Source organism: Mugil cephalus, chromosome 9 (genome assembly GCF_022458985.1).
Source record: "Mugil cephalus isolate CIBA_MC_2020 chromosome 9, CIBA_Mcephalus_1.1, whole genome shotgun sequence".
NCBI lineage: Eukaryota > Metazoa > Chordata > Actinopteri > Mugiliformes > Mugilidae > Mugil > Mugil cephalus.
In genome coordinates this window covers 17,633,588-17,660,951 of record NC_061778.1, presented here as the reverse complement: position 1 = coordinate 17,660,951, position 27,364 = coordinate 17,633,588, and the positions used below count along the sequence as shown (strand labels likewise).

General features: G+C 41.1%; 1 protein-coding gene across 1 annotated transcript in view; it reads right to left on the bottom strand.

Annotated features, from left to right (window-relative positions):
* The window catches only part of sorl1 (sortilin-related receptor, L(DLR class) A repeats containing), a 77,099-nt gene that overhangs the window by 22,832 nt on the left and 26,903 nt on the right, over nt 1-27,364 (bottom strand). The window contains exons 6-11 of the mRNA XM_047593701.1: nt 21,960-22,140; nt 10,886-10,987; nt 8,488-8,657; nt 7,456-7,648; nt 5,341-5,458; nt 650-723 (exon numbers count right to left, since the gene is read on the bottom strand). Coding sequence (XP_047449657.1) covers nt 650-723; nt 5,341-5,458; nt 7,456-7,648; nt 8,488-8,657; nt 10,886-10,987; nt 21,960-22,140 — 838 coding nt within the window. The remainder of the gene's footprint in view (nt 1-649; nt 724-5,340; nt 5,459-7,455; nt 7,649-8,487; nt 8,658-10,885; nt 10,988-21,959; nt 22,141-27,364) is intronic.

Below are 27,364 nucleotides of genomic sequence, written 5' to 3'. Positions count from 1 at the left end.
ATTCAAATGTGATTTGCTTTTGTGCTTTTGACTAGTTACCTTCACTGGAGGTAGATAAAAATAATATATACATATCCCTTATCTGACGTAATTCTTTCACTGCATTTAACCCTTTAAGACCTGAACGTCTGCCTGTGCATAAAAAAAAAATGTAATTACTGTAACTCTCAGATGTAAAAACTTACAAGTGTGGCTGAACACTGGGAATTTGCACTTTCTGGTTAAATAAATATAGTGAATGGATATAGATAAATAGTGAAGCATCTCTCAGGTGGTGAGGGTGAACATGTCACTCCCAGTGGGGAGTTTGTTGTAAGTGTTCTGTGATGCAACTGCTAGCTTACAACAACAACTTCATAAACTAACAGACTCCTCTGAGACTGTTATTTTCTGAAATGCAAGGGTAAGAAGTCCAAACATTTATCTGAAAGTATGGTTGTCATTGTGCAAAGAAGATGTTGTATCAACTGAACCTAAAAAAATACAGTTTATGCTCACAACTATTCGCAAAAGCTGCAGAGGAAGGCAGCCCATGGAAAAGCTTGGCTATGTTCACAGCCGCTAGACTTCAATCTGTTGCATTATAAATTTTCTTTGACCAACTGTAATTTTTTTTTTCTTTTTGTCCATGTTTAGATTTTACACTGACCTCTCTCCACCGAGCTCCAGCGCTGCTGGATACGTACACATTGGGTTTGTTGGCCAAGTTCTTCCCTACAGATCCTGCAATCAGAGGACAAAAAGACATTTTAGACACACACAGAGACACACACTGACACATACACAATAGGGATTTTCCCTGAATATTACAGACTTGATGCGGCCACTGCTTTCACTTTCACATATGGAAAATATGTAACCCAAGAACTCGAATGAAAGCATACTGTATCCTTTCATGCATGAGGCCTTTGTGTGCACTGACAAATAGTTTCCTTTGACAGTATGCAGTTATTTAATAAGGCAGGACACCAGGAATGATCTGCTCAAATAATACGCAGAAACATGTAATGAAATTATCAAAAGCTGGACACAGGGTGGTGTAAAAAATATACTGAAAAATATATTAAAAAAAAAGAATTGATCTGTTAGGAAACATGAAGGCCTGCTCACTGAAGATTATCGTCCTTTGACTTGTTCATAGTCTTGTGCACCAGCTTTACCACAGACAATGATCAAAACCAACACCATTATCAATACAACCAAGGAAGTGTCTGTCTGACTGGCCCCAAATTCATTCTGCAGCAAGACAAGGATCCCAAGCCCTAATTGCAATGCCACAGAGTCAGTCTGGATTATATGAAGACACACAGGGACAGACTAACGCCTCAGAAATACAGAAGCAGGTTCTCCAAGATGCTGGACAATTAATCTAATTTAGACAAGTACCTTTAATAGCAGTGTACAAGAGTACCAACTGGTGGAAAGGATGGCCAGACCAGATATTCCATATCCACCAAGTATTCGCTGAGATAATTCAGTTTCAACTAAAGTTGTGAGCCAGATGAATGAAGGACGCTGCCATCAGTTTTGCATTTCATAAGCAGGACAAAAAAATATTTAGACAAAATATTAACAGTCTGATCCAATTATCATATACTTTGTCCATAAACGTAAATGAGTTGCGGTGACTGAGATCTGGTGACTGTGGAGGCCATTGGAGTACAGTGAACTCATTGTCATAAAGGGATGGACATGGTCAGTAACAATACTCAGGTAGGCTGTAGCATTTAAATCATGCTCAGTTTGTAAAAATGGGCCTGAACCGTTGATATAAGGCAGGATGGATCCATGCTTTCATGTTGTTTACACCAAATTCTGACCCTGCCATATGAATGTTGCAACTGAAATCGAGACTCGTCAGACCAGGCAACGTTTTTCCCATCTTCTTGTCTAGTTTTGGTGAACCTGTGTGAACTATAGTCTCAGTTTCCTGTTCTTATCTGACAGCAGTGGTACACAGTGTGGTCTTCTGCTGCTGTAGCCCATCTTCTTCAAGGTTGGACGTGTTGTGTGTTCAGAGATGGTATTCTTCATTCCTTGGCTGTAACGAGTGGTTATTTGAGTTACTGTTGCCTTTCTATCATCTCCAACCAGTCTGCCCATTCTCCACTGACCTCTCACAGCAACAAGACATCATCATCCACACAACTGCTGCTCACTGGATATTTTCTCTTTTTCAGACCATTCTCTGTAAACCCTAGAGATGGTTCAGTGAAAATCCCAGTAGATCATCAGTTTCTGAAATATTCAGACCAGCCCGTCTGGCACCAACAACCATACCACGTTCAAAGTCACTTAAATCCCCTTTCTTCTCCATTCTGATGCTCGGTTTGAACTTCAGCAAGTTGTCTTGATCACCTCTACATGACTAAATGCATTGAATTGCATTGGCTGATTAGCTATTTGTATTAACGGGCAATTGAACAGGTGTACCTAATAAAGTGGCAAATGAATGTGTCTCTCTGTCCTGTCTCATCAGTCTGGTAACATCTCCTTCTTATATGCCACACAGGCAGTGTGGTTTTTAGGGAAGGCAACGCTTGGCAGTCTCTCCATCACTCTGGCTAGACATCAGACAGAATCATCAATTCAGTTTTTGTCAGCTTGTTTCCAGTCTGAAACCATCTTCACTGCGCTTCCACCAGACTGGGGCATCAGTCTTTCTACAATAATAACCAGAGACCAACGTATAATCTATGTCTCCTTCTATCACTGAACCAAAAAAGTTGTTTAGTTTATGATCAAACGTGAATAAACTAAAGACGTCAGCACGTCAGCAAAGCATCAAAGCAGCATTAAAGACAGTAACAAGCCCATGTTTGGGCAAAAAAAGTTACGTTGAAGGTGTTTTCTATGCAACAGTACTCAGAAAAACAAGCAGGGGAATTGATTTTATCCCTCTGCCAACACACATCTATCTATCATTAGAAACAATGGGATGTCTGGACAGGATGATTAATGTCAGTGTTTTCTGCATTTGACACTTAGGAACAAGCAGACATCAACAGATATCAATCCTGTTTATCAGAATATCATTTCCAGGTGACTGATTTCTCCTCTGATTAAAATGAGAGAAATGTAGTTGCCGTGCCTCCGTCAACGGCTCTAACCATGCCTCTGAAACAAATTAAACTTGTGTAAACTTGTGTAAAATTGTGTAAAACGGACTGATGACTCTCATTAAGCATCATCTCACCAGGAGCCGGAGACATGACACATCAAACAGCAAATGCCGGCCTTTGTTAAGACACTAAACTGGCAAGCCTGAACAGGTCGTCCCTTCAGGAGCGTTTAATGGCGTTCCATCAGCACCACTATTTAACGACATATTGTGATATTTTTAGACAGCAACAGCTGATAACAATATGTTCCTCCATAATGTAGTGTTTTTAAACTTGGAGACTGTCATGTCAAAGTGTGTCCATGTGATTCCAGCTTGTCTTTAAAAATTAGCGGAACGTGATGGTCATACAGTAATAAAAGACAGTCTCCTAGGGCGGTTGTTTAGTTTTTTTATCATAACATTAAAAAAAATGGACCTTGCCAGTCATTTTAGTAGGAATAACATATAGCCATTAACTGCAGGATACACTGTCGGATTATACACCAATCAGCCACAATATTAAAACCACTGACAGGAGAAGTGAATAACACTGATCATCTTGTGACAATTCAATGTTCTGCTGGGAAACGTTCCTGGACCTGGCATTAGTGTGGATATAACTTAGACATGTAGCACCACCCAGACCAGACGAGACATCCCCACCCAATAGCAATGGCACTCCATGATGGCAGCAGTCATCCCCAGCAGGATGCACGCCCACGAAAACGGTTTCCGAAAAAACAAAAAAAAAACAATAACAAAAAAAAAAAAAAAAAAAAACATGAGATCACTAGATCCCAAACTGATCAAAAATATAACAAGGCCCCCACTAACAACATCCTGTTACTAGACACCACAGGACTCCCTCAGAAGGCCCATGTCCATTCTCTGATGAGTCACAACTGTTTTGGAGGCACAAGGGAGACCTACACAATAATAGGAAGTGGTCATAATGTTATGTCTGATCGGTATAGATACTAATACAAATAATAATGATAGCATGCCACAATTTCTTTGACAATAATAAAGACCATAACCTATTGAGGACTGTGGAATCAGTTTATTCAGGTTGGCATGCATGTAAATGTGTCTATGCACATTCACGTCTGTATTTATGAGTGTGTTCGTCCAGTCAGATCTCAGCTGCCTGCTGCACCAGTAATTAGCCTGCCTGTCTGTCTGCCTGCTTGTCTGTCTGCCTGTCTGTCTGTCTGTCTGTCTGAGAGCGATAACCAAGCAAATGGCTGTGGCATTTGCCAGTCCTCCTTCCTCCTACTCCCCCCGCCCCGTCTCTGTTTTGCTCTCTTTCCACAGCCATTATCTAATAGGAATTTGATTAGAGACTTGTTGGGTGCAGGGGAAGCAGTTTCTTGAACACTAGAGAGTATCAACAAATCAATGCTCTCTAAAAGCTGTGAAGAGACAAAGAGGACTGAAGCTGTAGCCGGATACTCAGCAGAGCAGAGAAACTCATTCTACTTACTTCTGATAACACATCTGCCTAAAACATGTCGAAACAGTTCCATAGCTACTTTTGGTTCTTCGCGGTTAACTTATGAACACGTTTCTAGCATGTTCTCTGCTGACTGTCACCATATTTCCTGTGTTTGGGCAATACAGGATGTTGACATTTAGTAAAAGAGGGAGTTTAAATGCTGAAGAACGTCTAGGTTTGCATGGCTTGTTTCCTGTGTAGGGTACTTTCTACCAGCGTTATCACACCAAGAGCAAGTTAGTAGAAAGCATCCTCCAACAGATGTCACCCATACTCTCTTCATCTGTATCGACTAAGAGATTTTACAACCTCCATGACTATGTGAGAATTACTGGACCTTCGCAATCACATATTGTATATCCCAGACATTTCTAATAGCATTAGAATAGTATAAATATGTGATTCTTCAGAATGAGTCAAAATGGAACAAGAAATTAAAGTCTGTAACCACAATGGGTGAAATTGATGTAAAGTGGTTTCGAAACTAATCTCAAACACAGGAAGTTGAAATGGAGCAAACATATTTCTGTCTGCCTCAAGCTGTCAACCACAGACAAAAAAAACTTCATTCAAACAAAAACATTTTAGGAACAACTCAAACACCATGACGATCCGCACAAGGTGTTGACCTGGTCTCTAAATTCACTAGATCCCAAACTGCATAATGTTGCGCTTGATCGGTGTATGTAGTACGTTTAAAAATTACTGTTTTAAACTGTGTTGCTGCTCCTTGTTGTCCCACCTGTAGCCATGATGAGTCCGGGTGCGGAGTCCTTGGATAAAATGGGCATCCTCCTCAGCTGGATGTTGAAGAGCTGGCTCCAGCGCTGGGCCAGGTGCAGAGAGCAACCTTTACTGAGCTGAAAGCAGAGGAAGAGGAGAGTCATATGATGTTGTTTAGTTGTAGGTTTCACTACTCTTCTACTTGTCTGCTTCAACACCCAAGCCTTTTCCTTTCTATGTGCTTATACCCCTTTCAGTGTGTTTAAATCAATAACTGGACAGAAAGTAAGTGCTATAAATGGAGAGTAAGGCTGGAATTAATGATTTGTCAGCACATTGGGTTGACATTAGTCTTTTAACAGTCGAGGTGATAAACCTTTAGTATGATGGAGGATGGTGGAGGTTTTATTCATGCAGTAAACTTTCATCCAGCCTTAATGAGCTCATTATAAGATGTCTTCCGATGGGAAACTTTATTATGTCTTATGATGCAACAAAATGCAGTTCAGTTGCAGATATTGGATACGAGCAGTTAGAAATAACGACTGTCAGTGAGTCAATGCCCCAAGTGCAGGTTTGTAAATTCTATCCAGACGCTGACGTATCTTCAAATTGTGCGGCTTGTACACAGACTATGGCTGGTTTAACAAGTCCTGGAGAAACAACATATCTTGTGGCCCCACTGGCCAGCTTTCACCTTCAAGCTCTCATCAAAGGGTGCACTGAGAGAGTAAGCAAATGTATTAACGATGGAAGAGCCATGCTAAATTCCAATAAAAGCCAACATTCAACAGCACAGTTAACTCATTTAGTAACGGCCTTCCAGAGATGGGAGCACAGGTGCAGCATGAAATGTGGATTTGTTACATTTAGTTGAAGCATGGTGGAAGCAAATGACAACACTGCAGAGATTTTATTTAGGCTTCTAAGAGACGAAGTTTAAGATGTGGTCACAGTCGAGGCTTAGAACTTGAAAAAAAAAGATTTAATAGTACTACCTAATGAAGCTAACAAACGACTATATCAATGCATGCACTTCAGAAAAAGGGAAATTATCATGGTTTGTCTGGTGTTGTGTGTTTGCAGACTATCAGGCCACTGCACAAGATAGTTAACTCACCCACCCATCCAACACATGTACATTCATGCATTTTCTTTGGCAGTATGGGTTGTTTGGGGGGTACTTTTCTATATTTTATGATTATACCGAGATCTTTTAGATGAAACTCCTGAGACCTGGCGTCCTCATATGGGGACATTGTGTTTTAGGTTTGTGGCTGCTTATTCTGCTTCATTCAGATCTATTGTCTTCATAAGGAGACACTTTTGTCTTGTTAGCGAAGGGTCGGTGCACTTGTTTATTTATGTTTATTAACTTCTCTATGTTTGTCTAACAAAGTACTCGTTTGAGGACGTTGGTATTTCATCGTTTCCAGTTTTACATTTTGGTACACATTAAATTGAAATATATATTTATTTCAAAATCTACTTCCAGTTCAAAGACGATGCTTATTTTTCATACTTCTTAGGTCCTACTAATCCCAAATACCTAAAGATCTTAATCTTATCTTAAAGAAATTAAGTTGCATTCCAAACAAACGCTTGGGTCTCAGGAGGTGAAGGATCTGCTCCAACCCTCCACATGCTCGGATCCATGACATAGACTTGCTCTGTTCACAGCAAGTGAGTAAAGCAATGACCTCCTTAATCGCTATAAGGATTTATCTCTTCCCACCAAAGCACTAGTCTCCCCTGAGCTTCCCCAGATGGAGTAGAGCCACTATGTAGTTCACCCTCTTGCTTCTTAAGCTGGTTGTCAGACTACACTATGACACTATTACGAAAAGCAAGTGATATACAATAAACCTTTGCTTTTTGGGGCGCTATTAAGGAGCATTCCTAATGAAAAGTATTCAGAGATAGGTGTAGATAGCTGTAATATTTAAGAAGCAGGGACAGTTGTTTCCCATCTCACTAAATAAACTGATATAAATGATGATGAATGGAAACATGACCGTTCCTCATGTGTATCAGAGGAATTGATCAGATAACAAACTTGATCATGTTCAGCATGACAGAAATGGATGACAACAATACATTAAGTTTGATTAACGCCGCGGGCCGATCGGTCTACCTCGCAGTCCACAGTTCCTCCAAGGCTGTCGGCTGCAGGCGGCTGCAGCAGCTCCCAGGTCCCTCCCTTGTCGAAGGTGATGACCGATCGCATGTTGTTCTCGTTGACAGAGCCGTTGATGAGCGTAGCGATGAAGACGCCTCGAAGCCCCTCCACGCGATGAAGGTCTGCAAACGGCTCATTGGCAAAGAACCTGAAACACAGAGGGGAGACATCATGTCGGGGGGGACACTAGTAATTTCTGTTCGTGTCATCGGTGGTTTGTCAGTAACTACAAACTGTACAGAGCAACACACAGCAAAGCGACATGAAAAGGAAACTTAAACTTCACTAACGACAAATAATGACACCTAAATAAACTGCAAGCCTGTATTCAACACAAATGATCTCATCAGCCCGATGCTTCTGTTTACACAAAACTGTGTGAGAACTGCAAGACAGAAGGCACTGAGCTCACTGACACAAGACAAAGTGTCAGATAAACAGACCGAATCATCACTGACAGTCTGACACCTGAGACAACACTGGGACCGCTTCTGCTAAACCAACAGGCTGTTCCTGACACTATGAGGGCAAAAAAAAGATAAGAGCAGGAAAACATTTAACAGGAGGCTCTGAGGTCAAACACAGCAGTGGCGTCAGATCAATAAATTCTTTTTATTAGATAAGGAAACACTGTTTACCAGCGTTTTCAGAGCCTTCGTATCATGAGCATTACCAATCATCAGTAATAGGAACTTGGGACTTCCCGTCAGTTCCTGCGGTTGCCATGGGAACTCAATTACCGCAGCCTGTCCTTAATGTGTACTGCAGGTACACGCCGGATTTATTTTTATACGCGGGTACAATTTGCTTGATCACGTGATTAATTCGTTCACTTTGGCAAAAGTAGCAAATTAACTAAAGAATCAAAAGGAAATGAGCCTGCTGAATTGGGTCAGAGATCAGATTAGGATACGGGCTGAATCACGGTATTACAGGCACATTCAGCTTCGAGTTGTGTGTGAGAGAGACAGAGCCGGTGTACAGTACCTGATGAGTGTGTTACTGCCAGAGCCCTCAGGACTATAATACAGCACATTCTCCAGAGACAGGGAGAAGGACAGGCCCTGTGTGTCTGAGATGTAGAGGTGTGTGACATTGTTCAGGTGGTTCACACACACAAAGACTTGGTCCTCAGATGCATCCGCTATGTAGTACTCCTGTTGAGAAAAGGGGGGAGGACAGAGGGTCATCTACAAGTCATCTACGGGTCGAGAGAGTGTTGAGACTAGATGCACCAGATGACTGGACACATTGTTGCTGGATATCAGGATGTAAAACAGGTACGGGTACAGAGTGTACGACAGTGTGGGTGGCTCTTCACTGAAATAGGGATGTCTGTTGTGTCATATAACCACGCGTCAACCTGAAGGGGGATTATCTGAAGTCCTCCACAGTGCACCAAAAAGACTCGAGAGACGAGTGAAGCAGAGCCGGGAATCTGATATCAAGTTTTACTGCAAAAAAAGGCCGATATGATATCCGGTGCTGTGGATGCATTGGCAAAAGATCAATCACAAATATGACTCACTCATCATAAAACGAAGAATGGAGTACAGTATTTCACCATGACATTCAATAAAAGAACGAGAAAATAGTTATATAAGAGTTATATGGCTATTGGACTCACTCTGTCTGGTAGCACGTCTTGAAAATTACCTGAGCAAAAACCTTCTACCTGAAACCCCAGAGGGTCTGGTGTCCCACCATTCTAGTCGCATACCAGTTGTTACCCACAATGAGACGAGGACATGAACGTTTTCCCGCAACCACGCCCTGTGAATCACTGCCTTAAAGAAAATGTCTGCTGAGCCAAACAGAGAGGGATCGTAGTCTGAATCTGGTGAGACTACATGTAATGTGATTCATAAGATGATAAGACAACGTACAAGAGGCATCATTGTGGAAAAAAATACTTTTCAGCTTTTATAAACATTTGAGCTAAAAGTCCAAAATTATTCATACCCTCCTCAAACTGTCACAGTCTATGGGAAAATCCAAAGTTCTACACCACTCCAAATAGTCCAAGCTGTACTAAAGCATCCCAGTTACCCTGATTCATTGGGAACAGCTGTTTTAATCAACTCAACAGCTCCCTGCAGATGGTTTGTGGAGAGTCATGGCTAAGACTGAAAAAAATTTAATTGTTTGACCGCAATGATGTATCCTTCATTTGGCGTAAAAAAGGAGAAGCCTTCAACCCTAAGAACAACGGCCTCACTGTCAAACATGGTGGGAACCTAATGCTTTGGAGGTATTTTTCAGGTAATGGACCAGGGAACCTAATCACAGTGAACGGCACCATGTAAAAAGAGGAATGCATCAAGATTCTGAACAACAACATTAAGCAGAGAAACTAGGCCTTGGGCACCAGTGGACATTTTGGCACGACAACGACCCAAAACACACGGCAAAAGTGTTGAAGAAATGGTTGGCGTACAAAAACATTAATGGTTTGCAATGGCCCAGCCAGGGTTCTCACTTGAATCCAAAAGATCAGGGTGATGGCAAGGAGACCCTCCAACCTGAAAGAGTTGGAGCTAAAGATGAATGGGCAAAAATACCAGTGGAGACATGCTGTAATAGCCCATAAAGGCTTTTCTATTAATTACTGAGAATGGTGTGAATAATTTTGGCCATGCCTCTTTTTGTTCAAATGTAAATAAAGCTGAGAAATATTTTTTTCCACAATGAGGCCTCTTGTTCATCGTCTTATTATCTTGTGGGAGACACAAGAAAAAACTTGCTGGTTGAATAAACTGAGTAACTTTAAGTCAAAATTTGCCCGGGATATGAATAATTTCCAGCTTGACTGTATTTATTATACAATAACAATAACTACTTCTACAACTTTTACTACTCCACAACAACATATAGATAATAGAAGATATACAAGAGGAATCCATGAGCAGAAACTTTTAGCTGTTCAGTGAAGGTATGCTGTTACAGATGTACGTTGATACAGATTGTACAAGATAACACGGAGACAACGCAAACACGGAACGACAGAGCAACAGATGACAGATCAAGATTTTAACTCAACAGCACAACACGTTACATAACTTTTGTTGTATTTCAACAGTTGCACAATAAATGTCGTTCTCCAACTGACTGATCCAGCTCTGGTCCCACAGTGAACGCTACAGGACTTCATTCAAATTCATATTCATTCATTCGCTATGAGACATTTATACATCTATAAAATTCTTTGCCCGAACAAAACAGAAAACCTTTGACGCAAACTTCTGTTACCACCAACACTTACCAATGCCACTAATAACATCAACAAATCATTTTCCGATTACTGATTAATCTTTCATAAAGTCTTTACTCTGGACGTATGGTGGGAGTGTATGTAGGAAAAAAACAAACAAAAAAAAACACTCACTGTGATTGGATGTCTGGTCATAAACTGGGCTGCTTTCATTGGCTGGCGGTTGTAGGAGACCCAGAGCTGAACAGATGATGGTTCACGGCTGCCAAGTAGTTTCTGGAGACACAGAAAGCAGATATGCAGCGCAGTTCATTCAACAGCTTCTTATTCACTGGCAGTTTACATTGGCATTCAGGTTTCATCTGTGACCAAAGCAGAAGAAACTGCTGGTTCCCCTTAGGATCAGCAGTGATCTCAAATAGCACAAATATAAAAAGTTAAGGAGGTTTTTGGAAGATTTTAAGGAACCACTGTGGGTCTTGCTAATCCCTTTACAGACTGCTGTCAAATGTGGAGTACATCTGTACACTGGACGGGACAGGAATAGCGAGGTTGAAGATAAGCAGATGACATTTTGATTATCTGGCTTGTCCTGATGATGTATTTACAGTAATATCACAGATAACTCAATAACTCAAAACGTTGAACAGTCAGACTTAAGAAGACTCCTGAAGGGTTACAAAAATGTGTGTGAGGGAGAAACTCCAAGAGCACATCTTCATTGTCTCTACAAATACATTAAGAAGCTGGCTGCTAGAAAGAGCAGAGCTCTGATCTTTTATGAATTACAACAGAGCAGACCAGACAGTGTGGAAGACTTGAGCGTATCTCATTTCTGTGTGTGTGTGTGCTAGTGTGTGACCTAAAGACATCTGATCAGAGCTCTGAGGATAAAGTTCAGATTTGTGGATGTTTGAAGTGAAACATAAAAAAACACTTTAGTGACGGCATGGTGCATTGAGTACACTGGATTTAGAGTGATTTACATGAAGCCTTCAAATTGGGCTCTTTGTAGTATTCACAAGATGCTGCTTTTCCTCTAATCAACGGTCAGAGCAAAACTCTTCACAGACTGCAGTGAATGAACCAGCCCTGTGTGCTTTTTAAGGCTCCACTCTGTACTTCTAATTACATTGTCTTCACATTTTTTATGTGCTCTCTCTCTACCCTTCCCATTTCCATCTCAGCACCTCTCTCTTGGTTGTAAATTTATTTTGTGATTGGGCTCAGCTCAAGGCCGCAGAGAGCAGAGCAGCTTCATTATTTTACTTTGGACCACCCTGTTTGAGGCTTTAACAGCAAACACCCTCTTGAGAGAGAACGAGAGAAAGAAGGAGAGGGAGTTTTAAAAAAAGATATTGAGGAAAAATGAGAAAGAGAGATGGAGGGAGCAAGAAAGGGAGGCAGGAAAAGGCCACTGGGGAGCTAAACTGAGAAAGATAGATAGTCGAACAAAGACGTCAGAGCTGCACAGCCGCTGTACGTTTTGTCCGGGCTGTCAGTATTAGCTTAGCTTAATAAACTAGTTTGAAGAACAGAAAGGATCAGTATTCGACATGTATTAATAATGGCATACTAGTGTCAGTGCATTTTGATGTATACGGCTGTACTCTGATACAGCTTTTTCAAACTGAATCGAGCACCAAATCTATTCATCAAACCACAGTTCATTTGAGGCATTACTACATTACTACTTTAGTTACGAAAATGACAAACAACTTATAAATAACTAAAACACAACTCCTACACACACACATTTTCCAGCAGTTCTCTGTCGATTGACTAATCTAGCTGGGTGTTCTTATCGACCGTCACGTGATGTGAAAGCAAAGCAGAGACAAACTCTAAGATGAACACAGTGAACGAAGACAGAGACTTAGAGAGGGACATATGAAGGTAAAGCAGTCAGAAATGCATGAACAGGATGATTACAAAGTTACATGAATATACTGGAGTGATCCCATAAAAATAAGCAGATCCTGTGTATATGTTTCTATTTAATATGTAATTCATCTTATTATTATTATTATCCTTCAGTTTCCATGCTCATATTAAGGTTTTCAGGTCAGTTTACTTTGTGAGTCGTTAGGGAAAACTGGATCGGAGAATGTCCAGTATGTACTTTCACATGTAAGTGGCGTAGCAATGATATATTTTTCCACTAAAACCACAGATTACATTCCAATGGCGACTGTAAGTGAGCTGCACATTCCACACTGAGCTTACGTTCCCTCAAACGGATCCTCTCTTAAGTCTCAAATCCCTGAAATGACACATGGTTCTTGAGCCTGAGATCAAATCGACCCAGGTGGTAAAGACACACAATGACAAATACTGAGAATGGAAACTGCACATAATACTACAGCATAACCCGAGAATGAACTGATTACTACATTAAATTACATGTTTAATGATTCTTCCACACTGTGAAAAAGTTGCAGTGTAGAATTGCTGTAGATTAAGCTAAGTGCTCGATTTTGTTCTACTTAACTCTGGAACAATCCATGACCCACCCACCTCCCACAGAATCTCACATATAAACTCAGAGTGAATATATTAACCATCTATGACATCCACGTTGCTTTAAACGTCTTGACAATTCACATTCATACAGGAAGTGTTGAAATCAGATGCATCATTCATGTTTACAGGAGTTCCACAGGGCTTGGTTCTCAGCCCTCTCCACTTCCTTCACACAAATAATGATAATTTGTTGTGTTCGTCTGAATTACTGAGGTATGACATACGGTCACTCTTGCAGTTCTACGTGCTCTCATGTAGTTCTGCTTCCTCCTTTTTTCCTGTGTATAATCGAGCATAACACCATAAACACAATTAGAGGAAAGACTGTCTGAAAGCCATTTTGTGGCGTATCTAAATGTTTGTTGTGGTGATAGCAGGCTAAGCAGGAGTCGGAACGCATTCTCTCCACAGCAATATTTTTTCATATCTTCCTAAGGGGAATCTTAAACTATTCAAAGGCCAGATGGGATATACCATGAATGAATCTCTCCTGCATGTTAAGGATTAACCATGGGGCCTATCACCAGATGGACAGGGCTGTTAAACGTGTGGTGGAAGCCACCCTTGAAGCATTTTGATCAAATGACTGTTTGACTGTTTTTTGCTTCTTCTTTTTTTTTTCTTTTTTTTTTTTTTTCAATTGGGGCGGTAGCTCTACTCTATGTCTGAGCTCCTTACTCTGTTTCAGGGGAAGCTCATGTGAGCAATTACCACCAGACCATTATGACTTGCAAAAACAATTAAAAAAAAAAGGGGGTCACATGACCAATATGTGAGGTCTAGCAAGTACTGTTGCTGACAAGCTCATTGTTAATTTGCAAGCAATTGTAATGCCAGTTAATGCCAGCTTTTTTAATATAAATGGGCATAATCTCTCTCCCTCATGATCATCATGTTTATGTTTCCAAATATTTCCCATTGGCTGTATTTGAACAAGTTTTAAATAGTAAAGAAATGCTAGTTTCTGATTCAAGCACAGTTTTTGCTGTTCTTCATTGAAAATTAATATGATTATTAGTTCTTACAAATGCAAGAATCCCTTTCCTGAGCTGCAAGTTTAATCCCTTCTCTGTCCACTGTATGACCCCAACCTTGGATGCTGCAGAGTTTTCCCCTTTGTTAAAACATAAATGCTCAAACACGCAACAACTTCTCATACATGCTACACAATCTGACCTTCATGGCAAATCACATATTTATTTCAAGGATTTCTATGAACCTCTCTGAACTAGCGCCAAGTACTTCTTCAATATTTCCTTGTATCTTCTGCGTGAAAGCTCCACTTCCACTCAGTAAACATCCACAAGGCAACATTTGTTAATGACTCACCCCACAGCAAGAGTGCATGTCCTTCACTTCCTTTTTTAACATGACATTATATTAAAAATATGAATTTCATACAAGCCAAGCCTGGCAGGCCAAGCGCCTTCTGTGAGTTTCAGACCTTTATAGTTTTGGAACTGAGATTCTCTTTATATTCTATTCCAGCCTCTTGTTCACAGATTACCTGTTACATATTCATGATCCACCAGACCAGTGCACCTCAGGCAACACTGTTATCCAGATGGGACTGTAATACAGCATAAAGCTCCTAGGTATTTTATATTTTATCTTCAATGAATCTCAGGTGCTTATGTCTGCAGTTTGAAGTGCTTCTTTCCCAGTCATGCAATTACATGAGAATAGTCCCCTATGTGCGATGAATGAGCAGTGGTTTTGTTAGTGTTTTTGTCTCACATGAGGTCTGGAGAACGGTGACACTAAACCCACTAAAGTGAAATGCACTTTGACAGGATGCTATATTTAAAGCAGCTCTGATTCATAATTTCAGTGACAAAATGACTTTGTATATTGTGAAACGAACACATGAAGTGACAGAAGCACAGAAAAATACCTTCCAACTCTGCTGTTTCCCTCGTACCATGAATCAAAAACTGATACGGAACAAAGTGAAATGGATCGCCAGAAGTACTGATGAGCAGTTCTGGATCAAAACCGAAATGAAAAAGACGGATAATCATACTTGACCAGATTACAGAAGTTAACCTTAACTCTGCTAACCTGACCACAGCCGGACAGGAACCCAAATTTCCTGTGCTTTTACTGGGTCTGAACTAAATTTGCCCAAAGTTGGAGATCCCTGGAGCAAAGTGGATTATAGATCGATGGGTCTGTTTAACTCTTCACCCCAAATAAAGGGCCTGAAATGAACAAGATTTTTTCCCCCCAATAAGATGAGGCTCTCACCCTCCCTCATTTATGGGCAACGGTTTGCGCTCAATTGGACCCACTCCTCTAAGGAAGCCTGACTTCCCCCCAGTGCCACCTGCTCTTCAAAGAAACACCAGGTTGTTGGTTACTGTGCCATTTCCTGTTACGCAATGGAAGTAGCAACTGGGTGAGGTTTCAGCCAAGGTGCTACTGTGGAAATCACAGCCTTCATACTGCCCACCATGACAAAATAAATAATACCACATCTCTCTTTGCTGAGAAGAACATTGTCAGTAAGGGGAAAATGTGGCACTAAAAAATGATTTACCTCTTTAGCTTTTAAGGTCACTGCCACTGTCAGGCAATCTGAGGTACACACTAAACTAAGGGTATGAACTATGAGAATGCAAAAGCTTCTGTAACCACTAAAAATCAGGAATTACTGCTCTAATGTCCATTTCCTGTTTCTCTCTCTCTTTTTTTTTAACAGGCTGGTTTTGAAGAGAATCTGAGATCTGAATGGGAAGGACTATGGAGGCCAGATAACCGTGGGCCTTATCTGCATCCCATTAAATACGCTGCTTAGCCGGCTATCTTCCATGGGTGTCCTCGACGGAACCAAAGGCTGATGTCTTTAAGGTTTGTTTGGCACTCTATTGCTCCGGATTCCTACTATTAGATAAAACTCTCCATTTCTGCCTCTTTAATTAGCTTAAGCAGCTCAATGCTGCCAAAAAGCACTTGTGATATTCCATTATTCTAATCCTATTAGTGCGAGCCAAAGACTGAGGAAGGGAGAAAGACCAGACTATGAGAATCTTTTTTTTTTTTTAATTTATTTATTTATTTTCTAGCCGATGAGCAAGGCAGAAAAGAAAGACGGCTGTGCTAGCAGTAAGCGGCTAACAGAGCTGATGGTTTGTGACAGGTCAGTCTGCATCTGTTCCAGTCTCCCCCATCCACAGCTATCTCCATATAAGCCCCAGGGGCAGTGGCTGTGCACTGAGGGCTGGACTGGTCTGGAGGTCACAGACAGGTCAATGGCTACAACATAGACTGTGCTGCTGGGAAGTCGTGTGTGTATGTGTGTGTTTAAGTGATAACAAGTGTTATCATTCAAAATGACGCTGTGTTTATGTTACTTGATTTCAGGTTGGAAGGAGTGAGTGGAACAAATGAGAGATTAAGGCTCCAGTTTAGAGGTCTGGAATTGTGTCAGTCTGTATCTTGATATTTTCTGACGCCCTTCTTCCATCCAAAGCACCGTGATCCTAACTTATCCAAGAGCGTACATCTGAAAACTCGTTTAATAAAACAAAGAGGCACTGTGGCTCTCTGCAAACATTACTCAGTCAACAGGAAATAGTCCATTTGTTGGGGACACAACCGCTCAGCCAGTGAGGCACAGCGGGATAAATCGGTGGCTCCATATTAAGCGTTGATGAAAAAAATAAGAATGCCCCCGGCCTAGATACGGTAAGTTGACTTCAACGACACGAAGGGGAAACACAGAGCGATATTAGAACGGGACCGATTGCGCAAACCGTCCACAGAAAGGTGGACGGGAAGAGATGTGAATTTGTTCAGGGCACGGCCAGTTGAAGTGGAAAATATGCGTGAGCGCGTTTTGAAAAACACAACAGTTTGGGGGGAAGTACAGCTCGGCTTCATAAAAAACACAGACAGTATCACACAGCCGAAAGCTGGCTGAAACAGGCTTTACATATTTTAAACTGCAAATATAAAAAGTCTGAAAGGGCAAATCAGTAGGCTGAGTAAATCTGTCAAGTAATGAGTTCTGACAGACACCAACTCTATTTCAAAAACGATCATTTGGTTTCCCATCCTTGTGCCTCTGACTCCCTCTCTCCAGTCGGCTAGGTTAACATTAAACTGTCCCTGACTTTATCGTGAACTCATCACTTCCCACAATTCATCTCTGACTTTCTAGAAATGAGTGCTAACATCATTTGTCTTTCTTGTCCTGGAAGTTTCTCTCTGTTCTCTCTGTCATCGTGCCCTAAATGGATCAGTGTTAGGTCACAGACTAATTTGAGAAGGTTTTCTTCTCCAATCTAGATTACAGATGTTATCTGCTCTGTGAGTGGGGGGCTGAGAGGCAGCCAGTTCTTTGTAGTGACATAGTTGAGTTTTCTTTGATTTGATGGCGCATCTGAGTTATGTCGGTTCACAATAAGCTTCAGTTAAGACAGCTGCTAAATATGAGGAGATACCAGCAAATAAACGTAGTCACTTTACTTCACTTGTTTTGTTTTTCCACTGTCAGACGGGAACAGGCCGCTGCGCCGTATAAAGTTTGTTCAAATCATATTAAAACTAATCACAGAAGCCGCCCCAGATGAGAAGACCAGAAACTGACTAAAATAACTTGATAGAGGAGGTAGCATTTCATATGGATAATGATGTGGTATTCATTTACACAGGCGAAAACGGCCTGGGTTTATAAAGATGTCAAAAATAATTGAGCACAAATATGATCCCAATGTTGTTGTAATGCTCAGCGTGTCCCTATATTACAGAATAATGTTCAGCTAAAGTAGTGCATGATTACATTAGGAACACATTCGGCTGAAAGAGAGCACAACGGAGACTTTTAATGAACAAAACATTCAAATTCAACCTGTTTCTTGAACCATCTATTTTTGTGAATGTGTCTCCGCTCTCACAAGCAGAGGCTCTGATGAACGCTCACCACTGTTCTTGTTTGCCACAGAGTTTTAATAAAGAAAACCATTCCTCTAGTTTATGTCGGTAAAAATAATAAGGGGCAACCAAATACCAGACCGAGCAGGTTACTGCCCCATATACTGAGGCTCTAACCACACATTCATTATAGTCTCTCCCCACTGAACAACTATTCAACACAGGCAAAAAACATAACTTAAATTACAATAAAAATGGGACTATTGCTTCATGTTTTTTAGTTTGTTGTGTGTATAATGCAAATATGTTTCATATAGTGAATTTCATGCATAATAAATGCGACTCTCATAAAGGTCTTTATTTGAAATACGCCTAACAGCTAAAGCTGGATGATTAAGTGAGTATGATTTCAACGATGTTCCTGCGATTTAATGGTAAACGTATTAAGCAAAACCAGAACCTGTACCTAAATCCACGTTATCAAATAAAAAAGTCGGAGTGCTGCCTGGAACTAAGTTACTGAGGATGGTTGGTTCTTTGGTTCAGTGCAAAAAGAGTGGAAAACAAAGAACTAAATATTCCTCCATTCAATTCCCGACAACGGCCCTCAGCCATGTCGAGTGGCTTTACATCTTTTGTTTTTTTGTTATTCCTGTTATACAGTTCAACTCAACTTCGAAGGCGACACTCTGATGTCTCGATGTCTGTTGTGAAATCATTGTTGCCTAATCCCCCTTCATTTCCTCTGACTCATCATTTTATTCTGCAGTTTCTACATCTGATAGTTTAAACCTGCATTTAGCTCAGCACATTTAGGCAGATGTTATTGATTGCTTTCAGTCACTCCATCATTTCAGCGTTCCCCTTTTTGTCTGATGAGCGGACATTAGTGAGCATTATAGTTTCACACACTGATGGGATACACAGTGCACAACTGAAAATTCAGTTAAGATGATTAAGGCAGTGATGTAAATCAGGGATCTTTTTACCGTCCTCTAGCTGATGCAACCAAGGCTAACAGCACGTTAGCACTGACAGACAAACACGCATCCAACACGGTAGCAGATACACATCCAGGAGTGTGATTCTGTAGCAAGTAATGAACCATCAGTTTGACAGTGTTTACATTTGTAATTGCCTTACTTGTTCAGATGTCACACCATCATTACAACCTCCAAACATTGTCCTGACTTGAGCCCGTGTTATGCCATTAATGCTCTTATTGTGTTAACCTCTCCCTTAGCTGTGTATACAGATGCCTCTTGGTCTCCACTTCAAGCTTTATCACTTTATTGATCCCTAAACTCTTCCTCTGCATTTGACCCATTCATTCACAGTAGTGTGTACACTCGGTTCAGCGCTCTGGGAAGCGCCCGGTGATTGCTCATAAAACCTCAGCCATGAACACGGGGGGGCTTCTCTAACCACTACATCCCTGGACACATGCCAGTACCATGCACCTGTCTGATTCTGCCATCATGTACTCTTATTTGTAAAACAACCTCAGGAACAGAAGCATCCAGCAGGAATTTACAACAATGACCGTCTTGTTAGCCGCGAGGCAGGTAGCAGCAGGCACAAGTTAGCTTCCTGTTAGCTTCCTGTTAGCTTCCTGTTAGCTTCCTGTTAGCTTCCTGTTAGCTCGTGTCCTTACAGAGAAGATTAGTTGGACATTTAAACCTAGCATTACCCCATGAAGCTCTGACACAGCAGAAGCTGCCTGTGTGACAATTTGGGCTCCTAGGAACTAACCAGCTAAGTTCGCTTTAAAGGCAGACTCAGCTGTCAAAAGATGCTAATTTTACAGGGTTAAGTGATTTCCAGATTTAAGTACTTGTCGCTGGTCTGGAATAAAAACGCGTTTCTCAGATTCATTCCCATCATTTCACCCACGGACAATTAGACTGCAGTGAACTACCAAACTTCATCCAAAACATAGTTAGGGTGAAGTGATTTCTGCCTTCTAAGCGTCTAAGCAATATGCAAATAGCCACTCCATCATAGCAGCGACAGCTCATGCAGATCCCCGTGTTCCCCTGCTGATTTGAAGCGCAGTTAGATGCGTTAACTCGGCACGATGAACCATCTGATAACAATTATGAGATCAGACGGATCCTTCGCAGCCAGCCTCTCTTGACGATCGTCTGTTTTCTAAAACACTGCAGCTACAGGCTCCCGTCAGCCCACGCCGGAGCCGACGCGCAACGCAGAGGAAAGCAAATCTGTCCGAGGCAGCCTGAGAAACAAGGCAGGAGACGAGATCCAAATCATTTTCACCATCTGCTCCGCTCTGCTCGTCTGCTGCCTGACTGAGGCTTCCACCACTCCAACACTGGAAACCAACGATGACAAACATACTGCACTTCATGTGCACCGCTAGCCAAATATTGATCCAGCGTCTGTTATGCTCAGCACATTATGGTAAGGTGGAAAAATGGCCGCTCACTACATGGTTGTAACACTTGCCTATATTAATGTATGAAGGTGAACAACAGGAAACACCATTTGTGTCTGAACAGTGGGGCAGTTTAGATAAAGCCTTCTAGATTTTGTGACATTTAGAGAACAGTGGGGAAAATACAGAAAACACTAAACACTAGCGACTGACTGAAATAAAGTTAATGGAAAAAACATAATGATAAAAAAAAGCCCCTGTGACTGCTTCCATTGATTCAACGGGCACATAACAGAGAACGGGGCCTTATCAGTAAACTCAATATGTGTCAACAGTTCCAGTAAGCCACAAAGAAAAGTTCCTTTTAAAGTGTTAACCCAAACAGAAACTGAATCTGGTTTTACTGCTTCAGCTGGAAAATTATTCCCGTTTCCAATTTTCAAAAAGAGACTCGTTTCACTACAGAAAGCATCTGTCAGTGTGTCGCGGTGCGGTTTGCCAGCAGCGCAGCAGGGAACCAGAAGGACTTGGTCCTGGTGGTTGAAACAGCACAGAAGACAGTGGGAACTGTGCGTCCAGACCTGCTCACAGAGTAAGGCAGCTGGCAACTCCAGAGAGCTGGCTAAATCAGCGAAGACCCAACCCATGCACACCAAAGAAGAAGAGCTTCTAACCCACACATAAACATGTATCTGTAGATCTATAGATAGATTGATTATAGATTGTATTTACTCAAAATGTTCTACAATAGATACAACATAATTACATAGTATGCTTATATTTGTGCTTTTTTCCTTTTTTATCTTGTTCTTTCAGTCAGCCAACATAATCTCCCTGCCTATAAATCACTGAACGGTCTGGCTCCAGCGTATCTTTCCGATCTCCTACAACCACACGTCCCTTTAAGGTCACTCAGGTCTGCTGACCGCTGTCTTCTGGCTCAGTTGAAGAACAGGGGAGATAGTTGCCTCCTCAGCTGACAGTTTGTCTCTGCATATTAGACCTGGTTTTAATATCCCTTATGAAAACCTTGAAACAGTTAAAGAGCTGCTTTCCGTTTTGTTTAAATTAGCTTTAATTAACTTTTGTTTTTTTTTACCTCTTCTTCTTCATTGTCGTTGTTTGTATTTTTACGTCTTTTGACTACTCGGTACAGTACTATAGTCAACATTTTTAAATGGGCTTTATATATAAACTGACATTGGCATAGACACTGACATATTTCTGCTGTATGTAATAAACCACGACCATATATGACCATTCCCCTAGATGTTTCAGATGTCCATCACATCTTCCCTAAACCCAAAAGCAAGACTTGAGTGTAGCATCAAGCCTTCCATCAATTTAACGTCAACTCGCCAATCAACCCACGATGTCAGCGAAATTAAGCTGGACAATCATTATAACTGGGAACAGTACAAAAGAGAAAAAGAAACCCGATTCCCTCCCTCTTACCCGTGTGGTGGTGGCGAACATGTACTTGTCCCGGAGCTGGAAGCTGTCCACCTGTTCCAGGATCACTTTGCGGTTCTGTTCGCTCTGGAAGAAGTCGGTGCTGCTGAGTATAGTGGAGAAACCCACGGGCTCGTGTCTCTGGACGAGCACTGTGGTGGGGGGGTCGTACGGTTCCACGCCCCTGAAAGGAGGAAAAAAGAGAGCGGATCAGTAAAAGGTGATGAGGTGGATTAAAAAGAGATGAGGAGAAAATGAGAAGGCACGAACAGGCGAAGGAGGAAAATGTTTTCTGACATTTTTTTTTTTAAATCGTGGGGAAACAGTACCTTAGTGGTTATTAATAATTTGGTCCACTGTACATACAAATTTTAGAATTTCTTCCTTTAGCCATCCATTATACATAATTCTCAACTTCACAGAAGGATCCTGACCTATTTCGCCAGGACTAGTCTCTGAAGCCGTCTCAGTTAAGGAGAAATGTTCGTCATTTCTAAACAAACTGTTCAATGGCTCAATCCGATTCATTATTTAATAACCAAGTTGCATTAATTTACCATAGTGTTACATATTGGAATCAGATTAGATCATAAATATCCATCAAATCTGCTCAAAGCTCTACAAGCCTCTGTACAATGTACTATATATATATATTTATATGTGACAAGGCCATAATGACAGTAGTCTAACAAAACATTGTAAAGCTAAAGATAACGTATTTCAATAACTTATTTGACCAACAAGCCAAACCCTTTACAATCATTATATGACACAGATAAGCAGCAAATCGCAATAATTAATATTATTCCCATGAAAATTACTATTTGTTACACTATTTGTGTACTACAGTAGTTGACAATTATTTTAGACTACTCAGTCATTCAACAAATAGTTTTAGGTGGATAGTTTAGTTATTACATAGCATGGTGCCAAATTTCAACCAACCACAGATCATTGTCGCACAAATATCCATAGGAATGAAGAGACGCCTAAAAATATACCCAGTGAAATCACATTTGCAAGCATCAAAGATGAAGAATAACATCGTTTTGGACTGAGAGTTGTTGCAAAAAAAGTGTTCTGATACAATATGTTGTCGTCTAACACAATGTATTGCCAATCAGACATTCCTTGTGTATTAATACCTGTCATTTAAACAGGTTAATTAAACTACTAGTTAGTCCTCGCGCTCCCACCAACTCAGCCTCTCCAGCATTTTATTGCTGTGAGGGTTCCTATAGAGGTTTGACCACAGCCCCCTCAAAGAGTGACAAATTGACCCACACTGCTGTCCTTAAAGCTGCTCTCCTGGGAGGCCGGTGCTTCAAAGTCATAGCAGGTGAAAAGCAGCTCTCGGTGACTGATGTTGCACAAACCCCACAAGGTGACTGAGTTGATTTTACTGTCACCTCACAACAAGAAAGTTCACAGTTTCCAGTACACCCCCGTTCTTTCTAAGAGGAGTTTGTATGTCCCTCCTGTGGGTTTCCTCACTGTGCTAAGAATTTAAAAGGAACTTCATTCTTCGAAGGTGGCACGTACGCAGCCTTATAGAGCTGGTAGATCGTAAGTAACAGAGTTTAACTGATAAATAATGCTGCTTTTCATATAAAAATGGCAACTTTTCAGGGTAATAAACAACAGCCCAAAATACAGACTATTAACATGTTCATACTGTAAATATCGGCCTCTGTGTCGATCCTAAAGGACAGCGTGGCCGGGCTATTTGTGGCTGCAAGCGTACAGCAAGGGTCGTTCAGAAACCGAGGCACCGGGAGCCAGTCGGAATGAATGAAGGAGTCTCACTGCGTCTTATCGTCTGCCTTCCAAATCAGTGTGTTTTCCTCCAGGGTCTCGAGAGCTAAACAGAGAGAGCAGTGTCTTGGCCCGGGCTCTGCCTCGGCAGCATTCTTTCAAGGGTCCCTGTTCAACTGATGGACAGCGTCTGGGCTGAGAGAGCAGGGAGGGCTATTCGTAGTCTGTCTCTGTCCCTTCCTTTGAATTAATGTACGCCCCTTCTAAACACTTCCTCCACTGTTTTGGAAGTTTCCCATTTTCTGCTACTTTTGTTTATCATTCAATTTGAGCTTTCTGAAATGTTTGTGAAAGAACATTCTTGGACTTTTAAAGTGCAGAGACCAAAAAAAATACACAGATGCATTAAAGAAATCATTATGTTAGAGGGGAACATCCCTTCAGATCTAATTTAATATAAATATGAATGAGTGCAGGCTACAGCAAAATGTGATGCTTTGCCGGGCTATTGGTGTTCACAGAGCTTAGAGTTTGTTGCGTACTTATTTTAGCAATACCAAAGTCTAGTAATGCACCATTTGGTTTTCATCATGAGGTGTTTTTCATTTGATATGAAGAAAAAAATACCTCTGCAAGAAAGTCCTTCAAACAATCAGCGCCATTTAGTTGCAAATAAACTCAACACAACAGTGCTTAGATGAAATGTATGAGTATGTTACGGTTTGTTTTCTGTCCATCACCACATAAAGGCAGCCCAAACTTAATCAGCACATAATCAGTTCCCAATTCACCAATCCCAGACCAAATTTCCACACAAAAAAAATAAAAAATGGGTGCAGGCAAGTTGGTCTGGCTTCCAGGGTACAATTTAGTTGATTGTTATTCTTTGGGTTACCACAGTCATTCTAAATAATTCAACCAAAACCCAAACTACTCATGAACCATATTTGTTTCATACACAATTTCTCCACCACCGTACCAGTGGTAAACTGCTGTTAAATGCTAACATGACAAGCAACACTTACAGTGAGGCAGTTCATCAAGGAATGCCATATTTTTATCCATATAACTGGTATTTTATCTTTTTAAATCCACACATTAGTTTACACATGATTTAGCTTCATAATCCATCATGGCTTGGTAGCTTCTTCCATTCTGTACGGTGTCCTGCTGCACTAATACATTTTTTTTTTTTTTTTTTCCAGATCATTGCAGACATTGTCTGAGAAGCCACTTTGTCTGCTTAATGAAGCAAAAATAATGTGTCTGGTCTTCTTCAATTCACCCCCACCTTTAAATTCCACAGTTCCTTTTGTTTCACACGATGCAGCTTAACACAGGATTTGTATAATTTTCTCTTATCCATATGGAAGAAGAGATTGTTGTATTATATTGTCCACTGTGTGCACAGAGGATTGTGTCTCTCAGTCTGTCTCCTAGCAGCAGCATGACAGGATTAGGAGCTGGGTGGCTAGGTTTTGAACACAGCCAGCAGTAGGCTGACACTCAGGCCTGAGTTTCTTTCACTTTCCGACTGATGTGCAGCACAACAGTAGCAGCCTCTGCCGAAGCCAGAACAAACAGGATTAGATCCAAATTGGATGGAGCCACAGGGGGGGAGAGTTTAAGATCAATCCTTATTTGCGCTGCCTTTGTCCTCAGATAATTTGCAGTTTCTCTTGGCTGGCTTACTACTGCTGTGGTGTAGCTTTAACAGGCTTTCTCAGACCTTACTAGATGACAGCTAAATGCCACCGATGGTTGCGAAAATCTGGAAATTATCCACTTGCTTGGAAGAACACAGTTCTTTTTGATGCAAACTGTGAGGCTGCATGGATTCTGACTATGGAAATAACTAGTAAGTTCGGAGGCTTTGGTCACTCTATGCACAATGCGGGTAAAGACCATGGCGGCATTTTCCTAATGTACGGATGCTTTAACTAAGACATGATTCAGAACATATCAGTTTCCAACTGGTAGAAACTTTCTGTGTTTCCGTCAGCTTTTGGAAGCCTTGGCAAGTCAGGTCTTGGCAAGTCAGGTCTACACGACATTCCTTCTTGAAAGTCCTAACCTCTTCTACAACCACTCACTGGAGACAGTTTGACCATAGACCCACTACATTGCCTTAGCTTCCATTCATACCACAACACTCTGGTTCTGGTTTAATTTCTGCTCAGTATTAGACTCTCTATTGCATATAGATTCTTAGAAATGCTAATAGGTTTAGTCCAGTTTAGCAAATCCAGGCACGACTGCAACTTCAAAATATAGTGAACAAGGTCTGTGAGAGGTCTGTAGGTGGGTTGGTGCATGTTTGCTGCACAGGGTAACAGTGCACAAAGCTCATTCACTGAGAGAAAGGTAATTTAGCTTCTTCAAGGAGAAGCAGTGGGTGCAGAATCCATATGATCTGTCTAAAGGAGCTTCTACTCAAACAGAAGGAGGTACTCAGACAGTATACATTTATTCATCTGGAGTCCTCTTTCATCATCAAAGATACATGAAAGTGTTCCCTCAACCCTCATTTGCATGTGTCTGAAACAACCTGACCACATCTGATTTGAATGTGAAATAATCTGAGACTGGTTGCTCAATGTAATAACCTATTTCTTTTTTCTGGATCTGGCAGCAGTGCAGTTGGAAAAAAAAAGGCTGTCAGGAAAAAACTGCACCACCAATCATTTGGGTGGTTAGGTCTATGAATCAACTATTTTGAGACACAGCAGGTGGTACCGTTTCTCTTGTTCAGAGGCAATTATTAGCGGTCTGTCTGTGTTGTAAAATAGATCCATCCCTCATCAAGCAGGAACCTAAGTTTTATTGAACAAGTCGTTCTATGCTGCGTTTATCACGTTTCCAAAAGTAGCATTTAATCTGCCAAAACCACTGCAATTCAGACAACAATGATGAAGCTAAACACCAAAGGAAAGCAGAAGAGATTCAAACATATAACATCGAGGTCTGTTCATCTTTTGCCCGTCAATGGACCCGGATAACTGAGCATCGTCAAAGAGTAGAAAGCAACAAACAAAGGCTGACTGAAGTGTTCCCTCGTATCACAACATCAACACACTGCAAAGACAACAAGGGACGCCCGTCTCCCAACCTCTTTCATTACACCATGAAACTGTCTCGTCATAGGCTCAGAATGCAAACAGGAGCCGTTGGGCAGAAACGCTGGAACTGGCATCGTAACGTTCGATTTGGGTTTACTCTGCATTCATGGGTTTTTATCTTTAGTAAATCAGTGAAAGTCACATGGAGGCGAGGTGTGCTTGAGATAACATTCTTAACAAAATGGCAATAAAGTGAAGTGATAAAACCTTTTATTTGACGCAGTTACGTGTTACAGTATAGTATCATGTTGCTGGTTTGTGTAGCAATGTTTCAATTATCAAGGGCACCAATGGCTCACCATGAAGCCAAAGGGAGAAAAAAGTTTAAGTTTAATTTATAATATTAACATTTTGCTTTAGTTTCGGTTCTGTGGGAACACAAACTTAAACAAATATGAGAACTTGTTCAGTGACCACCTTAATGATTTGTTCAGGTCCAAATATTCTGTAATAGTGTAATTAATCAAAGTATTCAAAGGCAAAGGAGACAGACATAACAGTTACAGTTCACAAACCTTTTTCTATCTCTACAGA